We start from the raw sequence: 25,779 nt of genomic DNA on the forward strand, positions 1-25,779 counted from the left end.
AGCCTATGCTTGTGAATGATTTATTGTGATCAGGTGCAGAAGAAGCAGCCTGTTTAGATACTTACTCGAGTTTGAACAGTTCTGCTGTTTTGGAAGTAGTTTAAACAGAAATGCTCCAAACACTTATGGCCTTCAACGTGAAGTTTGAATCTTCATTTGCAGCTTTGGTGGAAATGGTCGTTTTGTGATGGGATATACAGTTGAAGTCAGACGTTTACATAAACCTTAGCCAAATACATTTATAGTAGAAATTCCCTGTCTTAAGTTCAGTTAGGATCACCACTTTATTTTAAGAATGTGAAACGTCAGAATAATAGTAGAGAGTTATATATTTCAGCTTTTTATTTCATTCACCACATTCACAGTGGGTCAGAAGTTTACATCCACTCGATTAGTATTTGGTAGCATTGCCTTTAACATGTTTAACTTGGGTCAAATGTTTCGGGTAGCCTTCCACAAGCTTCCCACAATAAGTTGGGTGAATTTTGGCCCATTCCTCCTGACAGAGCTGGTGTAACTGAGTCAGGGTTGTAGGCCTCCTTGCTCGCATACGCTCTTTCAGTCCTGCCCACAAATGTTCTATAGGGTTGAGGTCAGGGCTTTGTGATGGCCACTCCAATACCCTGCCTTTGTTCTCCTTAAGCCATTTTGCCACAACTTTGGAAGTATGCTTGGGGTCGTTGTCCATTTGGAAGACCCATTTGCGACCAAGCTTTAACTTCCTGACTGATGTCTTGAGATGTTGCTTCATTATATCCACATAATTTTCCTCTCTCATGATGCCATCTATTTTGTGAAGTGCACCAGTCCCTCCTGCAACAAAGCACCCCCACAACATGATGCTGCCACCCCTGTGCTTCACGGTTGGGATGGTGTTCTTCAGCTTGCAAGCATCCCCCTTTTTCCGACAAACATAAAGATTGTCATTATGGCCAAATAGTTATATTTTTGTTTCATCAGACCAGAGGACATTTCTCCAAAAAGTATGATCTTTGTCCCCATGTGCAGTTGCAAACAGTAGTCTGGCTTTTTCATGACGGTTTTGGAGCAGTGGCTTCTTCCTTGTTGAGCGGACTTTAAGGTTATATCGATATAGGACTCGTTTTTATTGTGGATATAGATACTTTTGTACCCATTTCCTCCAGCATCTTCACAAGGTCCTTTGCTGTTGTTCTGGGATTGATTTGCACTTTTCGCACCAAAGTACGTTCATCTCTAGGAGACAGAACGCGTCTCCTTCCTGAGCGGTATGACGGCTGTGCGGTCCCATGGTGTTTATATTTGCGTACTATTGTTTCTACAGATGAACGTGGTACCTTCAGGCGTTTGGAAATTGCTCCCAAGGAAGAACCAGACTTGTGGAGGTCTACAATTTGTTTTCTGAAGTCTTGGCTGATTTCTTTAGATTTTTCCCATGATGTCAAGCAAAGAGGCACTGAGTTAGTGTATGCAAACTTCTGACCCACTGGAGTTGTGATACAGTGAAATAATCTGTCTGTAAACAATTGTTGGAAAAACTACTTGTGTGATGCACAAATTAGATGTCCTAACCAACTTGCCAAAACTATAGTTTGTTAACAAGAAATGTGTGGAGTGGTTGAAAAACGAGTTTTAATGACTCCAACATAAGTGTATGTAAACCTCCGACTTCAACTGTATTGTGATCAAATGCAAATGTCCATCCTATTTAGGCTAGATGGGCCTACGTACTAGAGACCGACAGCCCTCCTGATTTGAAGTAGTTTAAAGGACAGAGCTTGAAAAACCAACTGTTTGATAGAGCAACTTCCTGTTTCTACTTTCTGTGGCCCATTGTTCACAATGACATAATGCCCATCTAGCCAAGGTCGTGAGTTCAGTTCCCGTGGTGATCGATACTCATACTAAATATGCACTCCCTGTACCAGACTGTAAGTCACTTTGGATGAGTGGCATATCCGCCAAGTGGCAAATTTAAACAATAAGGCCTGAGGAGATGCGGTAAATGGCCAATATTCCACCACTAAGGGCTGTTCTTTAGCATGTTGCGTCATGCCTGGATACAGCCCGTAGCCGTGGTATATTGGCCATATATCACAAACCCCAGAGGTGCCTTATTGCTATTATAAACTGGTTACCAACGTAATTAAAGCAGTAAAAATAAATAAAAATGGTCATACCCGTGGTATACCGTCTGATATTCCACGGCTGTCAGACAATCGGCGTTCAGGGCTCGAACCACCCAGTTTATAATATCCTATATTCTGTTCAACTATAATAGTTTGTTGAAGAGCTGAGGAGCTGAGGAAAGAGCTGAGGAAAGTGTGTAGCCTATCCTACAACAATGAAGCACCTGGTTAAATAAAGGTGAAATATAAAATATTTAAAAAAATCAGCTCTATAGCGTTCATTCAAGAGTTACTGTCTTAACGTAGACTGAGGCAAGCTGATATTTAGGGTTGGGCAGTATGCAGATGTTAATACCGTTTCAGTAGCATACCGGGGTATACGGTATTACCGGAAGTGCACACAACGGGGCTCTTCTATCTAAAAATATGTTATTCAAAGTTTTTGGGGACGCACAAAACAATTCCGGCAACAGGGATCTTGATCCAGGAGGTGCCATTTGGCAAACTCCAAGCTGACTGTCATGTGTCTTTTACTGAGGAGTGGCTTCCGTCTGACCACTCTACCACAAAGGCCTGATTGGTGGAGTGCTGCAGAGATGGTTGTCCTTCTGGAAGGTTCTCCCATCTCCACAGAGGAACTCTGGAGCTCTGTCAGAGTTACCATCTGGTTCTTGGTCACCTCCCCGACCAAGTTCCTTCTTCCCTGATTGCTCTCGGAAGAGTCTTGGTGGTTCCAAACTTCTTCCATTTAAGAATGATGGAGACCACTGTGTTCTTCGGTACCTTCAATGCTGCAGAAATGTTTTGGTACCCTTCCCCAGTTCTGTGCCTTGACACAATTCTTTCTCAGAGCTCTACGGACAATTCCTTCGACCTCATGGCTTGGGTTTTTGCTCTGATATTCACTGTCAACTGTGGGACCTTTTATATAGACCGGTGTGTGCCTTTCCAAATCATGTCCAATCAATTGAATTTTCTACAGGTGGACTCCAAGTTGTAGAAACATCAAGGATGATCAATGGAAACAGGATGTACCTGAGCTCAATTTCAAGTCAAATACTTTTTCCTTTTATTTTTTACATTTTTAATAAATTTGCAAACTTTTCTAAAACTGTTTTCGCTTTGTTATTATGGGGTATTATGTGTAGATTGAGATGTTATTTAATATATTTGATAATAAGGCTGAAAAATCCAACGAGTCTGAATACTTTCTGAATGAAACTGTATTGAGGGATAGAGTGACTAGGCAACAGGATAGATGATAAACAGTAGCAGCAGTGTATGTGATCAGTCAAAAGGCTCAATGCAGATAGTCCGGGTAGCTATTGGTTAACTATTTAACAAACTATTTAGCAGTCTTGTGGCTTCGGGGTAGAAACTGTTCAAGGTCTTGTTGGTTCCAGACTGCTTGCTGTGCGGAGAGTCTATAACTTGGGTGGCTGGAGTCTTTGACATTTTTTTTAGGGCCTTCCTCCCCCCTGTTATAGAGGTCCTGGACTCTTTGCAGTGAGAGAGAGAGATACAGAGCCATAATATAACATGTCTCTTTGGGAAACTTTTGTGTGTTTTACTGTTTTTCACTTTTTGTTTTATCTATTTGTAAAAATGTTTCCCACGCCAATAAAGCGTCCTGTCTCACTGTAGTGTAAAGCTTTCTTAATCACCTTTTTCAGACGATCACATCCCCCCCTTTCAGATTGAATGGATCAAGGCCAATCTTTTACATATATTACGGTAGGGTACCTCTGTACAAAGAGTACACGGAAAAGATGGGTTTTAAGTCAATATCTACAGCACCTTACAGCACTGAGGGCTTATGATGACTTTATTTGCATCCATTAGAACGTTGTTTTTGCTTTCATACAGCATGAATACAGATATTATGTACAGCATATCATGCTTCTCGTCCATTCTGACACTTTCTAACTGACCCCATCCCAAAATGCACTTTGTTTCTCTTCCCAGCTATGTTTTGGCCCCATCCCAATATACATTTTTATATTTTAGTAAATTAGCAAACGCTCTTATCCAGAGAGACTTACCAGTAGTGAGTTCATCATTCTGTTTGTACTGGTCCCACGTAGGAGTTGAACCTACAACCCTGGCATTTCAAGCGCCGTGCTCTACCACATGGGACCATGCAGTTTCTGTTTCTCTCCCCAGCTACGCGCTGACCCCATCCCAATATGCAGTTTTCTGTTTCTCTCCCCAGCTACGCGCTGACCCCATCCCAATATGCAGTTTCTGTTTGGGAACGAAAGAGTCCAATCGGGACAAGAGGTCAGAGGAGCTTCTGTCCTGTGCAGACTGTGGAAGCAGCGGTAAGTTCATACCCTTTTTACACTACTGAGCTGAAGTGGACCGAGCGGTACTGGACTTGACCTAGTTACAGATCCACCATTTCTCAGTTACCTAGAGAGCATCGGTCCACTTTACAAGATGTATGTGTTTTGAGATCTCACTACCTGGCAGTCAGACTACACAGAATAACTGATGTAAATCACCTTGCATCCCACATAACTATGCTACTCGTAATGTAATCAAGCTTAGTGATTTTATTCTGCGCCTTATCTTACTCAAACTGATTTCCTCCAACAAACTGGCCATATCCTAATCGGTCTGTGTACTAATAGTACTACACACTATTTATAATTTACTATTTAGTTCAAATGTAACTAAATCAAAACAACATCGCCGAGCTTATTTAATCTTTTTTAACCTGTTTCTCCTCTGGTGGAGTTCCCGGTGCTTGGAAGGCAGCCACGGTGCGTCCTTTATTTGAAGGCTGTATCACAACCGGCCGTGATTGGGAGTCCCATGGCCCAGCGTCGTCCGGGTTCGGCCGGTGTAGGCTGTCATTGTAAATCAGAATTTGTTCCCAACTGACTTGCCTAGTTAAATAAATAAAATAGGATCAGCTTGATCTCCCCCTAACTGTTATAGACCAATTTCTATCTTGCCCTGTTTATCAAAACTTGTCAATAATCAACTGACTGGTTTTCTTGATGTCTATAGTATTCTTTCTGGTATGCAATCTGGATTCTGCTCAGATTAATGTCACTGCAACCTTAAAGGTCCTAAATTATGTAATTGCCCTTGATTCTAAGCAGTGTATTTTTATTGACTTGGCCAAAGCTTTTGATATGGTAGACCATTCCATTATTGTGGGTCAGCTAAGGAGTATTGCTGAGGGGTCATTGGCCTGGTTTGCTAACTACCGCTCTCAAGAGTGCAGTGTATTAAGTCAGAACAGCTGCTGTCTTAGCCACTGCTGTCACCAAGGGTGTACCCCAAGGCTCCATCCTAGGCCCCATGTTCTTCTCAACATAGTTCAGGTAGTAGGAAGCTCTCTCATCCATTTATGTGCAGATGATAGTCTTATACTCAGCTGGCCCCTCCCTGTATTTTGTGTCAAACGCTCTACAACAAAGTGTTCTTAGTGTTCAACAAGCTTTCTCTGCCCTTAACCTTGTTCTGAATACCTCCAAAACAAAGGTAATGTGGTTTGGTAAGAAGAATGCCTCTCTCCCCACAGGTGTGATTACTACCTCCCTGAGAGTTTAGAGCTTGAGGTAGTCACCTCATACAAGTACTTGGGAGTATGGCTAGACGGTGCACTGTCCTTCTCTCAGCACATATTCAAGCTGTAGCCTAAGGTTAAATCTAGACTTGGTTTCCTCTATTGTAATCGCTCCTCTCACCCCAGCTGCCAAACGAACCATGATTCAGATGACCATCCTACCCATGCTAGCTAGATTTATAGATCGGCAGGCAAGTGTGCTCTCGAGCGACGAGATGTTCTTTACCTTTCGGCCATCAGATTTGGCAACAATGCTACTTATAGGACACATCACTGCACTCTATACTCCTCTGTAAACTGGCCATCTCTGTATCCCTGTAGACCCACTTGTTGATGCTTATTTATAAAACCTTCTTAGGCCTCACTCCACCCTATATGAGATATCTACTGCAGTCCTCATCCTCCACATACAACACCCGTTCTGCCAGTCACATTCTATTAAAGGTCCCCAAAGCACACACATCCCTGGGTCGCTCCACTTTTCAGTTCGCTGTAGCTAGCGGCTGGAACGAGCTGCAACAACAAACACTCAAACTGGACAGTTTTATCTCAATCTCTTCATTCAAAGACTCCGTCATGGACACACTTACTGACAGTTGTGGCTGCTTCATGTGATGTATTGTTGTCTCTACCTTCTTTCCCTTTGTACTGTAATCTGTGCCCAATAATGTTTGTTCCATGTTTGTGTTGCTGCCATGTTGTTGTCATGTGCTGCTGCCATGTTGTCATGTGCTGCTGCCGTGCTGTGTTGCTGCCATGTTGTTGTCATGTGCTGCTGCCATGTTGTTGTCATGTGCTGCTGCCATGCTGTGTTGTGTTGCTGCCATGTTGTTGTCATGTGCTGCTGCCGTGCTGTGTTGCTGCCATGTTGTTGTCATGTGCTGCTGCCATGCTGTGTTGTGTTGCTGCCATGTTGTTGTCATGTGCTGCTGCCGTGCTGTTTTGCTGCCATGTTGTTGTCATGTGCTGCTGCCATGCTGTGTTGTGTTGCTGCCATGTTGTTGTCATGTGCTGCTGCCGTGCTGTGTTGTCTTGGGTATCTCTTGATGTCGTGTTCCGGTGTCTCTCTTGGTGATGTGTGTTTTGTCCTCTTTTTATTTTATTTGGTATTTTTTTATCCCCGTCCCCACAGGAGGCCTTTTGCCTTCTGGTAGGCCGTCATTGTAAATAAGAATTTGTTCTTAACTGACTTGCCTGGTTAAATAAATAAACATACTAGGCCCCTCCCATACTGAGAATAGGTCATCCATTACCCCTTCTCATTATCAGCTGTTGTCAAGAACACGTGGGTCTGAAAAGATGATTCTCTTCCTCAATGGCATGCAGGGAATTCTACTAGGTGCAGGCAATTGTACTAGGTGCAGGGAATTGTACTAGGTTGCAGGGAATTGTACTAGGTTGCAGGGAATTGTACTAGGTTGCAGGGAATTGTACTAGGTTGCAGGGAATTGTACTAGGTTGCAGGGAATTGTACTAGGTTGCAGGGAATTGTACTAGGTTGCAGGGAATTGTACTAGGTTGCAGGGAATTGTACTAGGTTGCAGGGAATTCTACTAGGTTGCAGGGAATTCTACTAGGTTGAAGGGAATTCTACTAGGTTGCAGGGAATTCTACTAGGTGAAAGGTTCAAATTAGTATGACATCCTGGCATTTATCACATACTGGTGTATGTATGTATGTATGTATGTATGTATGTATGTATGTATGTATGTATGTATGTATGTATGTATGTATGTATGTATGTATGTATGTATGTATGTATGTATGTATGTATGTATGTATGTATGTATGTATGTATGTATGTATGTATGTATGTATGTATGTATGTATGTATGTATGTATGTATGTATGTATGTATGTATGTATGTATGTATGTATGTATGTATGTATGTATGTATGTATGTATGTATGTATGTATGTATGTATGTATGTATGTATGTATGTATGTATGTATGTATGTATGTATGTATGTATGTATGTATGTATGTATGTATGTATGTATGTATGTATGTATGTATGTATGTATGTATGTATGTATGTATGTATGTATGTATGTATGTATGTATGTATGTATGTATGTATGTATGTATGTATGTATGTATGTATGTATGTATGTATGTATGTATGTATGTATGTATGTATGTATGTATGTATGTATGTATGTATGTATGTATGTATGTATGTATGTATGTATGTATGTATGTATGTATGTATGTATGTATGTATGTATGTATGTATGTATGTATGTATGTATGTATGTATGTATGTATGTATGTATGTATGTATGTATGTATGTATGTATGTATGTATGTATGTATGTATGTATGTATGTATGTATGTATGTATGTATGTATGTATGTATGTATAAAAATACTATTTTGGCATACCCAGTCAGCCTATTACTTAGAACGCAAGTACTGCAAACCTGGACTTAGTCACTGTCTGAATCCCAAACTGCACCCTGTGTCCAATGGGTCCTGGTCAAAAGTAGTGCACTATATAGGGTGCCTCATTTGGGATGAAGCCACAGAATTGACAGGAGGAATCCCTCTGGAGGTCCAAACCTCCACAAAACAACGTAGCCAGGTCGTATGTAGCTAGCAGAGGTGGTTTCAAGGTCAATCTACAATTTGTGAGTCTGTGGTTTAAACACTGAGATGGGGGGGTGGTATACCCTGCGATGGTAGCAACTCTAGTGTTGTTGGGACCGACGCCATATTCCACCTGTAGCATGATGTTCTCCTGCTTTAGGCTTAAACCCTTCTTCTTTAAGAACGTATTAGAGGAACGTTGTTAAAATTGGATAGTTGAGGGATCAAAATCACTACCAACCCATGATGGACTGAGGACTGACTCTGCTTAAGTGCCATTTTAATTATTATTATTTATTTTTTGAATCACTCAAGTCGTTGAGTGAATGGAGCTCGTAGCTCTCAGAATCGAAATTCCCCAGCACTCTGAGAACACACCAGGCAGCGACGAGAGCGGGCAAGGGGATCAAAGGTCATCCATTTTCCACAGCTGTAGATTAGTGACATTTTCATTTACTGTTCTTTTAGTTCCAGACAGAATTTGCTGCTGCAGCTAGCCCTACATAAAATGCAGTCTGCTAAGGAGTGGATTGTTTAAGGAACAGTTCTGCCAGTGACGTTTTTATAGAGCTCAAATTTGACTAAGTAACGTTGAGGTGGTTTTCATTTAACCGCTCTGTAGTGTACACACATTGTGTTCTGGGTGTAAAACAGCTGTTTTACAGCCATGAGAGGGAGACGGGTGAGAGAGAGAGAGAGAGAGAGGAGTCACGCTTTTTAAATGACTTTCATGGATGGGCCCCCATTAGACTGAGTGCTGCTACTGTTTCTGCCTCATTAAGATCAAATTATCTTTAATTAACTGCTTTGATGTTTGATCATACTGGTTTTGTTTTTTTTAATATGCCGCTTGTGGGGAAAAAAAAGAGGTCTACGGACCCACACACCCAAGTACAAACGCTGCTCAACATAGTTGACGATGCAAAATGTTAATATTTAAAGTGGAATTGACAGTGTTTTAGCAACATGATATCTTATTAAAATCAGATTCATTTACACCCTCGGGAAGAATGATGCCTTTTTTTTTTTTTCTTCACATTTTCTGACAGGCGAGACTACACAGACCGGTGCGCCATAGCCAATCAGAGCTACACTAGGCCTATATGCAAATAATATATGCAAATAAGACATTTACCATACGGGCATTCCATCATTTTAACTTTGAACTGGACTGTGTATTTACAGGCAGTAGCAACAGTGCTTAGATCAGTTAGATCAGATTCTCCATTAGCCACAAAATACACCTGAATGGATTTCTGGTGTGACCGATGTGAAATGGCTAGCTAGTTAGCAGGGTGCGCGCTAATAGCGTTTCAATCGGTGGCGTCACTCGCTCTGAGACCTTGACGTAGTTTTTTCCCTTGCTCTGCAAGGTCCGCGGCTTTTGTGGAGCGATGGGTAACGATGCTTCGAGGGTGGCTGTTGTCAATGTGTGCAGAGGGTCCCTGGTTCGAGCCCAGGTAGGGGCGAGGAGAGGGACTGAAGCTATACTGTTACATAAGTATTACAGAAGTCCTTGTACATTTGGGAACTTTACAGTCCTATTTATCTAAAAACTGTGAACATGTAGGCTAGCGCTTTCTCAGTTGCCTATAAGATCAACAACCAAATGTACAACTGAATGGGCAGTTTGACAACTGAATGGGAACTTGCCAGCTTGCCCGCCCATTCGATCGATGACAAATACATTTTTATTGAAAACTAAGAGCTATGCAAACTGTTGGTGAGTTATTCAAGTTCAGCATAGCTAGCTATCAAAGTGACTCACATTTCTTTCTAGCTAACCAAATGACACTTGCATCTCTAGCTGTAGCCAAAGTGAAAATATATGGGGGGACGGTTGTCCACTCACCCATCCTTCCAGCAGCTAGTTAGCTAGGCTCCAGGCTTTGTTTGCTAAATAAATAGTTAGATGAATAGATAAATGAGCCTATTAGCCTCATAGCTTCATATAGATGGGTCCAACCACCATTAATCAAATTAGAACTATTTTATAAGTTAGGGTTATTTTAGATGATGACACGTAGCTATAGAGTTAGCTAGCTATCTATAGCTACTGAAACAGATTATTTCATTTTGCTATGTTTTTGGGGAAGAACTGCATTGTTTGCATCAGCTACCTAACTTTTTTTTTTATGACCAGCACTGTAGGTGCGCGAGACAACTTTACCAGCATCATAGCATATGTATCGATGAATCGTTGTGACATATGAAATACGAGTGATAATATTAACGTAGTTATTACACTAATGAACGTGTTAAATAATTATTTGACGTGCAGCCATATTCAGGTCCTGATTGGTCAACAAGCTTATTTGACAGGTCAAATAGTGTTATTTTACTTTAATATTTTTTGACACGCAAAGACCCAAACGGCATTCCATAGAAATCCTGGTTGAGAATGAAACAAATTAACCACGAAACAGCACAGCTAGTAATTGAAAGAAATAGGGTTTGATTATGTTTTACTGGTAATGGGGACATATGTAAATGCCAACAAAATAACTTTCTGTGTGTGTGTGTGTGTGTGTGTGTGAACTTTATTTAACTAGGCAAGTCAGTTAAGAACAAATTCTTATTTACAATGACGGCCCGGATGAAGCTGGGCCAATTGTGCGCCGCCCTATAGGACTCCCAATCACGGCCGTATGTGATACAGCCTGGATTCGAACCAGGGACTGTATTGACGCCTCTTGTACTGAGATGCAGTGCCATAGAACGCTGTGTGTGTAACTATTTAACTGTACTGGAATGCTTAAAAAGCCGCTAAAATTTGAAATTTAGGTATCGTTTTTTGGGGGGCAAGGAAAATATTGGATATTGGTATCAGCCAAAAATGTCATATCGGTGCATCACTACTTGTGCAGAGAAGCACGAGATTGAACTTGAGTCAACTTTCTGGAGTTTTTCCCCCTTAGTTAACACTATCAAGACTTAGTATGCTAAACTAATTATGCAAGATATTTTCTTGTAGGCGGAACGCATTTGAGTAGGGTTCTATTGCATTTACAGGCACAACTCAGCCTGTACTTCACACAGACTGGTGCAGCATAACCAATCAGATCTGCAGTAGGCCTATATACAAATAGATCATTGCTATATATGGATCTGTGCCATTCAATTTCAACTGGACTGTATTATTTTTTTGTGTATTTATTTTTTTTAACAAATTTCTTTCTCCCCAATTCCGTGGTATCCAATTGTCCCATCGCTGTGACTCCCATACGGACTCGGGAGAGGTGAAGTTAGAGAGCCGTGCGTCCTCCGAAACACAACCCAGCCAAGCCGCACTTCTTCTTGACACAATGCCCGCTTAAAACGGAAGCCAGCTGCACCAATGTGTCAGAGGAAACACCTTGCACCTGGCGATCGTGTCAGCGTGCATTGCGCCCACCACAGGAGTCGTTAGTGTGCATTGGGACAAGAACATCCCTGCCGGCCAAACCCTCCCCTAATCTGGATGCCTCTGGGCCAATTGTTCGCCGCCCCATGGGTCTCGGTTGCGACTGGCTGCGACGGAGCAGGGACTCGAACCAGGATCGCTAGCCTTAGACCACTGACCCATTCGGGAGGCCCAAAACTGTGTTTACAGCCTGAGCAGTCACGAGTAGATGCGCTAGTTTTGAGATCATAGCAAGAGCTGCATGTAGCCACTTTGCATTTCTATTTCCTATCCTTTGCAAATTAGTGAGATATTAGCCCAGTTACATATCATTTGCAGTCAGCAATGGTGGAGTGATTGCATCCTCCGAGAGCACAAAATGTGTACATTTTCTTCTGTCACAAACTCTGATACCTCCTGCGCCTCGAACTGTTTCGGTCTGTTTCTGTTTTTTTATTTTGTTCATATGTCTGGACTGGATGTTTACCAGCTAGCTAGGTTGCATTGGAGCCCACTGCCTGGAATAGCAAACAAACTTTTCCAGCACTGTAGAAGCTGTTTATTACGCTCTTGCCTGGTACAATAGTGACAATCCGGAGTTCTAATGCGGCCATTGTTTGCTTACGGTGGATTACAGGAAGGATTACAGGAACAGTAGCTATATCGTTTGCAAGCAAATTTAAATTCTTATGGAGAAAATACAAATTGGAACTTTATTGTTCTCAACTCCTGTGGCTGGACACCGCTGGGCTTGATGGATGTATCCCTGCCTTGACATCTGTCCTTATTCAAATGGCCTGTGTTACCTGGAACTTGCCTGCCAAGGAAGTTGTCTCCATCTGTTTCTCCTCCTCCTCATCTTGTAGTGGAGTATAACGAGAACAGCAAGAGGATTGCTCCAATCAGCGATGGTCCCATGTCACAAGTCGTGGAAACAAAAGGCAGCAGCATGCTGCTAAACGGACTAGAGTGTCTGCGAGAGGTCCGGAGCAGATCGACATGAAGAATGGCTTTGCCGCCCTGGTGCCTGATCTACCTGTGGCCTTCATCGCTAGGACTGCCTGTGTCTGCGACAGCTTAGCTGTCTCCAGCAGCGGCTTCGTCGCCCAGTTCGGCTCCTCTCTCTGGATCTGACGGGGCTCATCCTGCTGTGGAAGGTCTGAACCTATAGCCGGGAGCTGCGTGCATACGCTATCCTGTTTCTCGTGGGACCGTGAAAGGTTCCACGAATTGTGTGAGGGGTAGAAATGGGTTGATTTCTCCATCCCCTTCTCCGGCCGTTGTATTGGGCAGTTCAATGGTGAGAAATGTCTCAGTCCCTGGTGCAAAGACTTGCTATCCAGGAGCATGTGTATCGGTCATCAATATGCTGCTCCCAGACATTATAAACCTGCATCAGGACATCAATAAGCTCCTCCCAGACATTATAAACCTGCATCAGGACATCAATAAGCTGCTCCCAGACATTATAAACCTGCATCAGGACATCAATAAGCTGCTGCCTAACATTATAAACCTGCATCAGGACATCAATAAGCTGCTCCCAGACATTATAAACCTGCATCAGGACATCAATAAGCTCCTCCCAGACATTATAAACCTGCATCAGGACATCAATAAGCTCCTCCCAGACATTATAAACCTGCATCAGGACATCAATAAGCTGCTCCCTAACATTATAAACCTGCATCAGGACATCAATAAGCTGCTCCCTAACATTATAAACCAGCATCAGGACATCAATAAGCTGCTCCCTAACATTATAAACCTGCATCAGGACATCAATAAGCTGCTCCCTAACATTATAAACCTGCATCAGGACATCAATAAGCTGCTCCCTAACATTATAAACCTGCATCAGGACATCAATAAGCTGCTCCCAGACATTATAAACCTGCATCAGGACATCAATAAACTTAGAGAGGATCTCATGTTAAATACTGTTGAAGTAATATGGCTACAGGTTAATTTGCCTCACCTAAAGCTCATTCTGGTGGGAAGCTGCTATAGACCACCGAGTGCTAACAGTCAGTATCTGGATAATATGTGTGTGATATCAACAGAGGTTTATTTTCTGGGTGATTTAAAAAATATATATATTGACTAGCTTTCGTCAAGCTGCCATCTCAAGAAAAAGGTTAAAGCTGTAGCCAGTGTTCAGGTTTTCAGTCAACCTACCAAAGTAGTTAAAAACAGCACAGGAATGATTTTTTATTTAATTAGGCAAGTCGGTTAAGAACAAATTCTTATTTACAATGACATCCTATCCCAGCCCAGCCTAACCCTAACCCGGACGACGCTGGGCCAATTGTGCGCCGCCCTATGGGACTCCCAATCACGTCCGGTTGTGATACAGCCTGGAATCGAACCAGGGTCTGTAGTGACGCCTCTTGCACTGACGTATTGATCCACATGTATTGATCACGTCTTTACTAATGGTGCAGAAATTTGCTTTAAAACCTTATCTAAATCCATAGGATGTAGTGATTACAATATCGTAGCCATATCTAGGAAAACCAAAGTTCCAAAGGCTGGGCCTAATCAAATCGAATTGTATTTGTCACATGGGCCGAATACAAGTGTAGATGTTACCTTGAAATGCTTAGTTACAAGCCCTTAACTCTATTTCTTGAACTGCATTGTTAGTTAAGAAAATATTTACTAAATCTAATTTATTTATAAAGCCCTTCTTACATCAGCTGATATCTCAAATCTGATATCTACTAAATAAACTAAAGTAAAAAAAAAAGATAACAAAATGAAGATAAGTAACAATAATGAGGCTATATACCGGTCCTGAGTCAATGAATAAACAGCGAGTAGCAGCAGTGGTGGTGGGGAGTCAATGTAAATAGTCTGGGTGGCCATTTGATTAATTGTTCAGCAGGTGGCTTGGGGGTAGAAGCTGTTACGGAGCCTTTTGGTCCTAGACTTGGCACTCTGGTACTGCTTTCCGTGCGGTAGCAGAGAGAACAGTCTATGACTTGGGTGACTGGAGCCTTTGACTATTTTTTTGGGGGGCCTTCCTCTGACACCGCCTGGTATAGAGGTCCTGGATGGCAGGAAACTTGGCCACAGTGATGTACTAAGCCATACGCACTACCATCTGTAGCGCCTTATGCCGTATATAATGTATAAGATGTCTTACAATAAGTTTTGTAGTGATTGATATGTTGACGTAAAGAATATTTGTTGGTCTGTGGTGTGTAATGAGGAGCAACCAGACGCTGCACTTGACACATTTATGAAATTGCTTATTCCATTTACTAATAAGCATGAACCCATTAAGAACATGTCTGTTAAATCCCCATGGATGGATGAGAATTTGAAAAAATGTTATGGTTGAGAGGGATGAAACAAAAGGAATGGCAAATAAGTCTGGCTGCACAACCGATTGGCTAACCTACTGCAAATTAAGAAATGACTAAACTGATTAAAAAGAAGAAACTATACTATGAAAACAAAAATACATGTTGTAAAGAATGATAGTAAAAAGCTTTGTGTTATGGCTTTAGACTCCCTGCGATATTGCGGATAAAGAGTTACCTGTCTAACAGAACACAGAGGATGTTCTTTAATGGAAGTCTCCAACATAATCCAGGTAGAATCAGGAATTCCCCATGGCAGCTGTCTAGGCCTGTTACTTTTTTTCAGTCTTTACTAATGCCATGCCACTGGCTTTGAGTCAAACCAGTGTGTCTATGTATGCGGATGACTCATCACGAGACACGTTGTCTACTACAGTGACTGAAATCACTGCAACACTTAACAAAGAGCTGCAGTTAGAGCTGTTCTGCCTTATTATTATTCGACTATGCTGGTCATTTATGAACATTTGAACATCTTGGCCATGTTCTGTTATAATCTCCACCCGGCACAGCTAGAAGAGGACTGGCCACCCCACATAGCCTGGTTCCTCTCTAGGTTTCTTCCTAGGTTTTGGCCTTTCTAGGGAGTTTTTCCTAGCCACCGTGCTTCTACACCTGCATTGCTTGCTGTTTGGGGTTTTAGGCTGGGTTTCTGTACAGCACTTTGAGATATCAGCTGATGTACGAAGGGCTATATAAATACATTTGATTTGATTTGAGTTAGTTTTAGAATGGGTGGCAAGGAATAAGTTAATCTGAAATATTTCAAATCATTCACTAAACCGTGTAATAAATAATGTGCAAATTGAGCAAGTTGAGGTGACTAAACTGCTTGGAGTAACCCTAGATTGTAAACTGTCATGGTCAAAACATTTTGATACAACAGTGGCTAAGATGGGGAGAAGTCTGTCTATAATAAAGCACTGTTCTGCCTTCTTAAGAACACTATCAACAACGCAGGTCCTACAGGCCCTAGTTTTGTCACACCTGGACTACTGCTCAGTCGTGTGGTCAAGTGCCACGATGAGGGACCTCGGAAAATTACAATTGGATCAGAACAGAGCAGCACGCCTTGGATGTACACAGAGAGCATTAATCTCTCATGTCTCAAAGTGGAGGAGAGATTGACTTAATCACTACTTGATTTTGTATTAAGTATTGACATGGTGAATGCACCGAGCTGTCTGTTTAAACTACTAGCACACAGCTTGGACACCCATCCATACCCCACAAGATATGCCACCAGAGGTATCTTCACAATCTCCAAGTCAAGAACAGACTATGGAAGGAGCACAGTACTACATGGAGCCATAACTACATGACTGCGAAGACACACACACCCACACACACACACACACAGACACATGAGTCGGACTGCAGAGTGGAAAAGCAGCCAACAACTCATTCAAGGCTGTTGGAAAAGCATTCCAGGTGAAGCTGGTTGAGAGAATGCCAAAAGTGTGCAAAGCTGTCAGCCACCCTTTGCCTTGATATTTGAAGAATCTCAAATATAAAATATATTTTGATTTGTTTAACACTTTTTTTTTTTTTGGTTACTAGATGATTCCATATGTGTTATTTCATAGTTTTGATGTCTTCACTATTATTCTACAATGTAGAAAATAGTAAAAATAAAAAATAAACGCTTGAATGAGTAGGTGGTGTTAAACTTTGGACTGGTAGTGTATGTGAAAGTAGAGTTGTGGCCTGAGGGAACACACTTAATGGGTTGTGAAAAGTGTTATGAAATGTAATATTAAAAATTCTGTATATAACTGCAATAATGTTTCTTCCCCAGGAAGAGTAGCAGCTGGGATCCTTAATAAATACATGTTTGAAAAGCGAGTAGGTTTAAAGATTTTTTTTTTTTTTCCGTCTCAGTGTTATATATCGAGACAGGCTTGAATAAGCTGAGTAGCCAATAGGCAGATGGTAATTTATCTGATTCTCTGTAATAGTGGTATGGGAATAATAATGCTTTTTATTTTGTAAAGTGGTTTCTTTCATCAAACACATTTTCACTCACTTCCTGGTCTGAAGGATAAACAGGTTAATGTTAAGACCTACATTTTTTTTTTGTAGAGTCTCATGGAATGTAGACCTACATTGAACACCACACATTGGCTGTTACTGTAGGCTGGATGATAGAACAGCTATTTCCATGCTAAAAATGTTATGGGGTGTATTTTCTCCATTGTTTTTGATGGTAGGCCTAAATGATGATCAAATAGCCACAGTGGCCAACTTGATCACTGTCTAAAACTGTGACTTAAAAGGGGTATAGCCTCAGTGTTCACAGAAAACGCCCGCTGGAAGTTGCACAGAATTTTCACTGTGTTCAAGTTTGCATTCAGCAGACCTAAAATGGCTTTGCTTCTGATGCCCTCGCTAGTTTGATTTTGTATTTCACATTCCCAGCCTTACTTTCTTCTGCTTTTGTCCACAATATTGAGTCATTGAAACTGAAACAGTGCTGGAGGCAGAAAACAATGTACCGGCTGTGATTTACAACTTTGTTGGACTACCAAGCAATATATTGGTGAATTATATTAATCATGCATAGATGAATGCATCCATCTATTCTGCCAACAAATCAAATCGCATTTTATTTGTCACATACACATGGTTATCAGATGTTAATGCGAGCGTAGCGAAATGCTTGTGCTTCTAGTTCCGATCATGCAGTAATATCTAACAAGTAATCTAACCTAACAATTCCACCAACACTACCTTACTCCATGTAATATTATTTTTTTGTTGTCAGATAGAACCTATTTTTAAAACTATATTAAGTTGGTTTCGTAGCGTTAAACTGTGAATTGGATATTTTCGACTGATATTATGGTCTGTTTTTCATATCTTGCGAAGCAGTTAAAAACACTGTCAGTTTCACTTTGAACCTTTCTTGTGTGAACGTGATGGGAAGGTCGAGTCTACTGCTCTGTGAAACTGATACTAAAGAATATGGTCCCAAGTGGCACCCTCATTCCCTCATTCAGGCTTCAGAATGCATTCCCAGTCCTTTACTCTTCCCACATTTTGTTACAGCCTGAATACTCACAGTACCCCGTAATGTCAAAACGGAATTATGTTTTTAGAACATTTTTTTTTACAAATTTAATAAGAAATGAAAAGCTGAAAATCTCGAGTCGATAGGTACGGCAAGCCTAAAAACATTGTGTAAAAAAATGTGCTTAACAAGTTGGATAATAAGTTGCTTGGACTAGCTCTTTGTAGAAGGGTGTTTTTAACATGTTTTGTTTAATGACTACCCTACTTCTGTACCCCACTCGTACAATTATCTGTAAGGTTAAGAGCAGTTAATTTCAAACGCAGATTCAACCACAAAGACCAGGGAGGTTTTCCAACACCTCGCAAAGAAGGGCACCTATTTGTAGATTGGTATAAAAAAAAGCAGACATTGAATATCCCTTTGAGCGTGGTGAAGTCATTAATTACGCTTTGGATGGTATATCAATACACCCAGTCACTACAAAGATACAGGCATCCTTTCCAACTCAGTCCTGAGTGGCCTAGTAACAGTTTTGACTTAAATTGGCTTGAAAATCTGTGGCAAGACTTGAAAATGTCTGTCTAGCAATGTTCAACAACCAACTTGACAGAACTTGAAGAATTAAAAACAAAAAAAAAAAAAATGGGCAAAAATGGTACTTTCAAGGTTTGCAAAGTGCTTAGAGACTTACCCCAAAATACCCTCGGCTGTAAATGCTGCCCAAGGTGATTCCAACATGTATTGACTCAGGAGGTTGAATACTTATCTAATTCAAATATATTGGTGTTTTTAAAAAAAAATTTTTATAAAAATAATAATATTTCCGTTTGACATTACAGAATATTTTGTGTAGATGGTGGACAAAAAATTACAATTTAAATCCATTTGAATCCCATTGTGACACAACAAAATGTGGGGGAAAAATCCAGGGGTGTGAATGTAGTGTAGGTCTCTCTCTCTCTCTCTCTCGGCTCTGGTCAAAAGCATTTACATAGGGAATATGGTGCTGTTTTGGACGTGAACCAAAATATGGTTGAAATGTACAGGAACACTAATATGCTCCTCTTTTAATTACCTCTACAGGGCATCCGTCTTGTTTGAAGTTTTCCCCAGAGCTGACCACTAACGTCAAGAGATTGCGATGGCAATGTATAGAATGTAAAACATGTAGCTCCTGTCAAATACAAGGCAGAAACGCTGTAAGTATTATAATGATGTAATACTGTTCTATTTTCTGTTTACACACCATTTTAATCCGTGATATAGATTGATGATACTTTCATAGAGACATAGCGAGTCTAACGTCTCCAAGGCATTATGGGTAGTACATGTCCTCTTAATGATATTGGCTGATCCCAAATAGCGCCCTAGTACGCTATATAATGTACTACGAAGGTCAAAGGTCGTGCACTATATTGGTAATAGTGTGCTGTTTGGGACACATACTATATAATTACAGATGTTTTTCAAACATAGATCAGCCTTTTCCCGGGCAACATGTTGTACATTGAAGATGCACCGCCCTTTCTTCATTCAAAACATAAATCACCTTCTCGTCCATGTTAAACTAAATGGACGTATACCTCCTTTAGAGTGAAATGACAGAAGGTGTAACATCTATGCAACTACAGGGAAGCCACCACACAGCCCCACACATGCCTCCTGTCTCCTTGCAGGATGAGATGCTGTTCTGTGACTCCTGTGATCGGGGGTTTCACATGGAGTGCTGCGACCCGCCTCTCTTAAGGATGCCAACAGGTAACTAACTGCGTTTTATACATGTTTGGCTCCTTAGTTTTGTCTGAGGTTGTCTCTCTCTCTCCTTCTCTTGTCTTTTTCTCCATCTCTTATCTCTCTTTCTCTCGCTCTCTCTCTCTCTCCTTCCGTCTGTCTTTTTCTCAATCTCTTATCTCTCTTTCTCTCGCTCTCTCTCTCTCTCTCTCTCGCTCTCTCTCTTCCTTTCTCGCTCTCTCTCTTCCTTTCTCTCTCTCTCAATTCAATTCAAGGGACTTTATTGACATGGGAAGCACGTGTTAACATTGTCAAAGCAAGTGAAGTAGATAATATGCAAAAGTGAAATAGACAATAAAAAAATAAACACTTACAGAAGTTCCAAAAGAATAAAGACATTACACACGTCATTATGTCTGTATTCAGTGTTGTAACAATGTACAAGTGGTTAAAGTACACAAGGGAAAATAAATAAGCATAAATATAGGTTGAATTTACAATGGTGTTTGTTCTTCACTGGTTCACAAATCTTGCTGCCGTGACGGCACACTGGTATTTCACCCAGTAGTAATGGGAGTTTATCAAAATGAAAATTTGAATTCATTGTGGATCTGTGTAATCTGAGGGAAATATGTTTTTTTTATTTTTTTTATTTCAACTTTATTTAACCAGGTAGGCTAGTTGAGAACACCTTTATTTAACCAGGTAGGCCAGTTGAGAACACCTTTATTCAACCAGGTAGGCTAGTTGAGGACACCTTTATTTAACCAGGTAGGCTAGTTGAGGACACCTTTATTTAACCAGGTGGGCCAGTTGAGAACACCTTTATTTAACCAGGTAGGCTAGTTGAGAACACCTTTATTCAACCAGGTAGGCTAGTTGAGAACACCTTTATTTAACCAGGTAGGCCAGTTGAGAACACCTTTATTTAACCAGGTAGGCCAGTTGAGAACACCTTTATTTAACCAGGTAGGCTAGTTGAGAACACCTTTATTTAACCAGGTAGGCTAGTTGAGAACACCTTTATTTAACCAGGTAGGCTAGTTGAGAACACCTTTATTTAACCAGGTAGGCTAGTTGAGAACACCGTTATTTAACCAGGTAGGCTAGTTGAGAACACCTTTATTTAACCAGGTAGGCTAGTTGAGGACACCTTTATTTAACCAGGTAGGCTAGTTGAGAACACCTTTATTTAACCAGGTAGGCTAGTTGAGAACACCTTTATTTAACCAGGTAGGCTAGTTGAGAACACCTTTATTTAACCAGGGAGGCCAGTTGAGAACACCTTTATTTAACCAGGGAGGCCAGTTGAGAACACCTTTATTTAACCAGGGAGGCCAGTTGAGAACACCTTTATTTAACCAGGGAGGCCAGTTGAGAACACCTTTATTTAACCAGGTAGGCCAGTTGAGAACAAGTTCTCATTTACAACTGCCACCTGGCCAAGATAAAGCAACGCAGTGCGACAAAAAACAACACAGATTTACACATAACCAAACGTACAGTCAATAACACAATAGAAAATAATAATAGACAAATGTACAGTGTGTGCAAATGTAGAAGAGTAGGGAGGTAGGCAACAAATAGGCCCTAGAGGCAAAAAAATACAATTTAGCATTAATACTGGATTGATAGATGTGCAGATAATGATGTGCAAGTAGAGATACTGGGGTGCAAAAGAGCAAGAGGGTAAGTAACAATATGGGGATGAGGTAGTCGTGTGTGTGTATTTACAGATTGGCTGTGTACAGGTACAGTGATCGGCAAGCTGCTCTGACAGCTGATGCTTAAAGTTAGAGAGGGAGATATAAGACTCCGCAATTTGTTCCAGTCATTGTCTGCAGAGAACTGGAAGGAAAGGCGGCCAAAAGAGGTATTGGCTTTGGGGTTGACCAATGCAATATACCTGCTGGAGCGGGTGTTATGGGTGGGTGTTGCTATGGTGACAAGTGAGCTGAGATAAGCCGGGGCTTTACTTAGCAGGGTCTTGTAGATGACCTGGAGCCAGTGGGTTTGGCGACATATGTAGTGAGGGCCAGCCAACGAGAGCATACAGGTCGCAGTGGTGGGCAGTTCATGGGGCTTTGGTGCTAAAACGGATGGCACTGTGATAGACTGCATCCAGTTTTCTGAGTAGAGTATTGGTGGCAATTTATAAATGACATCGCCGAAGTCGAGGATCGGTAGGATAGTCAGTTTTACGAGGGTATGTTTGGCGGCATGAGTGAATTAGGCTTTGTTGCGAAATAGGAAGCCGATTCTAGATGTCATTTTGGATTGGAGATGCTTAATGTGAGTCTGGAAGGAGATTTTACAGTAACCAGACACCTAGGTATTTGTAGTTGTCCACAAGTCAGAACCGTCCAGAGTAGTGATGCTAGTTGGGCGGGAGGGTGTGGGCAGCAATCGGTTGAAGAGCATGCACATAGTTTTACTAGTATTTAAAAGCAGTTGGAGGCCACTAATGGAGTGTTATATGACATTGAAGCTCGTTTGGAGGTTTGTTAGCACAGTGTCCAAAGAAAGACCAGATGTATTAAGAATGGTGTTGTCTGCGTAGAGTTGGGTCAGAGAATCACCGGCAGCAAGAGTGACGACATTGATATATACAGAGAAAAGAGTCGGCCCGAGAATTGAACCCTGTGGCACCCCCATAGACTGTCAGTGTTCCGGACAACAGGCCCTCCAATTTGACACACTGAACTCTATCTGAGAAGTGGTTGGCGAGGGAGTCATTTGAGAAGCCAAAGCTATTGAGTCTGCTGATGAGAATGAGGTGATTGACAGATTCAATAGCCTAGGCCAGGTCGATGAAGACGGCTGCACAGTACTGTCTTTTATCGATGGAGGTTATGATATTGTTTAGGACCTTGAGTGTGGCTGAGGTGCACCCATAACCAGCTCTGAAACCAGATTGCATAGTGGAGAAGGTACGGTGGGATTCGAAATGGTCGGTGATCTGTTTATTAACTTGGCTTTTGAAGATTTTAGAAAGGCATGGCAGGATGGATATAGGTAACTAACAGTTTGGGTCTAGAGTGTCGGGGATGACCGTGGCAGCTTTCCAATCTTTGGGGATCTCAGGCAATACGAAAGAGAGGTTGAATAGGCTAGTAATAGGGGTTGCAACAATTTTGGTGGGTAACTTTGGAACGAGAGGGTCCAGATTGTCTTGCCCAGCTGATTTGTAGGGATCCAGATTTTGCAGTTCTTTCAGAACATCAGCTGTCTGAATTTTGGGGAAGGAGAAACAGGGGGGCGGGGGGGGGGGGTCCAGGTGAAAAGCATGGTCAGCCCTGGAAAAATGCTTATTGAAATTATCGACTTTCGTAGATTTATTAGTGATGACAGTGTTTCCTGGCCTCAGTGGGCAGCTGGGAGGAGGTGCTCATATTCTCCATGGACTTTAGTGTCCCAAAACGTTTTGGAATTAATGCTACAGGAAGCTAATTTCTGTTTGAAAAAGCTAGCCTTAGCTTTCCTAACTGGCTGAGAATATTGGTTCCTGACTTCCCTGAAAAGTTGCATATCGCGGTGTCTATTCGATGCTAATGCAAAACGCCATAGGATGTTTTTGTGCTGGTCAAGGGCAGTCAAGTATGGGGTGAAGCAAGGGCTATATCTGTCCTTAGTTCTACATTTTTTTAATGGGGAATGCTTATTCAAGATGGAGAGGAAAGCACATTTGAAGGGCAACCAGGCATCCTCGACTGACGGGATGAGGTCAATATCCTTCCAGGAGACCCGGGCCAGGTCGATTAGAAAGGCCTGCTCGCTGAAGTGTTTTAGGGAGCGTTTGACAGTGATGAGGGGTGGTTGTTTGACCACGGACCCATTACGCATGCAAATTGGTCCGGATGATATCTAAAAGTGTGCCCATGGTTACGGATTTAGGGTTGTACCTGGTAGGTTCCTTGATAATTAATGTGAGATTGAGGGCATCTAGCTTAAATTGTAGGACGGCTGGGGTGTTAAGCATGTCCCAGTTTAGGTCACCTAACAGTACATACTCTGAAGATAGATGGGGGCCGATCAATTCACATATGGTGCCCAGGGCACAGCTGGGGGCTGAGGCGGCAACAGTGAGAGACTTGTTTCTGGAAAGGTGGATTTTTAAAAGTAGAAGCTTAAACTGTTTGGGCATAGACCTGGACAGTATGACAGAACTCTGCAGACTATCTCTGCAGTAAATTGCAACTCCGCCCCCTTTGGCTGTTCTATCTTGTCGGAAAATGTTAATGCAAGGTTATGCTCACTGAGTCTGCACATAGTCAAAGCTTTCCTTAATTTTGGGTCAGTCACCGTGGTCAGGTATTCTGCCACTGTGTACTCTCTGTTTAGGGCCAAATAGCATTCTAGTTTGCTCTGTTTTTTTGTTAATTCTTTCTAATGTGTCAAGTAATTATCTTTTTGTTTTCTCATGATTTGGTTGGGTCTAATTGTGTTGCTGTCCAGGGGCTCTGGGGGTGTGTTTGTGAACAGAGCCCCTGGACCAGCTTGCTTAGGGGACTCTTCTCCAGGTCCATCTCTGTAGGTGATGGCTTTGTTATTGAAGGTTTGGGAATCGCTTCCTTTTAGGTGATTGTAGAATTTAACGGCTCTTTTCTGGATTTTGATAATTAGTGGGTATCGGCCTAAATCTGCTCTGCATGCATTATTTGGTGTTCTACATTGTACACGGATGGTCTTTTTGCAGAATTCTGCATGCAGAGTCTCAATTTGGTGTTTGTCCCATTTTGTGAATTCTTGGTTGGTGAGTGGACCCCAGATCTCACAACCGTAAAGGGCAATGGGTTCTATAACTGATTCAAGTATTTTTTGGGCAGATCCTAATTGGTATGTTGAAATTTATGTTCCTTTTGATGGCAAAGAAGGCCCTTCTTTCCTTGTCTCTCAGATCATTCACAGCTTTGTGGAAGTTACCTGTGGCGCTGATGTTTAGGCCAAGGTATGTATCGTTTTTTTTTGTGTGCTCTAGGGCAACGGTGTCTAGATGGAATTTGTATTTGTGGTCCTGGCGACTGGACCTTTTTTGGAACACCATTATTTTGGTCTTACTGAGATTTACTGTCAGGACCCCAGGTCTGGCAGAATCTGTGCAGAAGATCTAGGTGCTGCTGTAGGCCCTCCTTGGTTGGTGACAGAAGCACCAGATCATCAGCAAATAGTAGACATTTGACTTCAGATTCTAGAAGTGTGAGGCCGGGTGCTGCAGACTTTTCTAGTGCCCTCGCCAATTCGTTGATATTTATGTTGAAGGGGGTGGGCTTAATCTGCATCCCTGTCTCACTCTACGGCCCTGTGGGAAGATTTATTATTTTTTTTCTGGCAATTTTAGCTGTACACTTGTTGTTTGTGTACATAGATTTTATAATGTTGTATGTTTTTCCCCCCAACACCACTTTCCATTCATTTGTATAGCAGACCTTCATGCCAAATTGAGTCGAAGGCTTTTTTGAAAGCAACAAAGCATGCCTTTGTTTTGGTTTGTTTGTCAATTAGCGTGTGCAGGGTGAATACGTGGTCTGTCGTACAATAATTTGGTAAAAAGCCCATTTGACATTTGCTCAGTACATTGTTTCCACTGAGGAAATGTACAAGTCTGCTGTTAATGATAATGCAGAGGATTTTCCCAAGGTTGCTGTTGACGCATATCCCACAGTAGTTATTGGGGTCAAATTTGTCTCCACATTTGTGGATTGGGGTGATCAGTCCTTGGTTCCAAATATTGGGGAAGATGCCAGAGCTAAGGATGATGTTATAGAGTTTTAGAATAGCCAATTGGAATTTGTTGTCTGTACATTTTGATCATTTCATTGAGGATACCATCAACACCACAGTCCTTTTTGAGTTGGAGGTAGTTGGAGAATCCAGTGTGTTCTGGAATCCAGTGTGTTCTGGAATCCAGTGGGTTCTGGGAGTCTTTAATAGTTGATTCTAATATTTGTATTTGATCATGTAAACTCAGCAAAAAAAAGTATTGTCCCTTTTTCAGGACCCTGTCTT

The 25,779-nt window shown here is 41.7% G+C and overlaps 1 protein-coding gene across 2 annotated transcripts in view; it reads left to right on the plus strand.

The window, feature by feature from the left end:
* The window catches only part of LOC110499546 (histone acetyltransferase KAT6B), a 101,842-nt gene that overhangs the window by 13,146 nt on the left and 62,917 nt on the right, over window positions 1-25,779 (plus strand). The window contains exons 3-5 of one of the 2 annotated variants that reach the window (XM_036956330.1): window positions 4,321-4,429; window positions 19,126-19,241; window positions 19,674-19,800. In XM_036956330.1, the coding sequence (XP_036812225.1) occupies window positions 4,321-4,429; window positions 19,126-19,241; window positions 19,674-19,800 (352 nt within the window). The remainder of the gene's footprint in view (window positions 1-4,320; window positions 4,430-19,125; window positions 19,242-19,673; window positions 19,801-25,779) is intronic. The other variant, XM_036956331.1, reaches the window with a different exon arrangement.

The sequence above is a fragment of the Oncorhynchus mykiss genome, chromosome 20 (genome assembly GCF_013265735.2).
Source record: "Oncorhynchus mykiss isolate Arlee chromosome 20, USDA_OmykA_1.1, whole genome shotgun sequence".
NCBI lineage: Eukaryota > Metazoa > Chordata > Actinopteri > Salmoniformes > Salmonidae > Oncorhynchus > Oncorhynchus mykiss.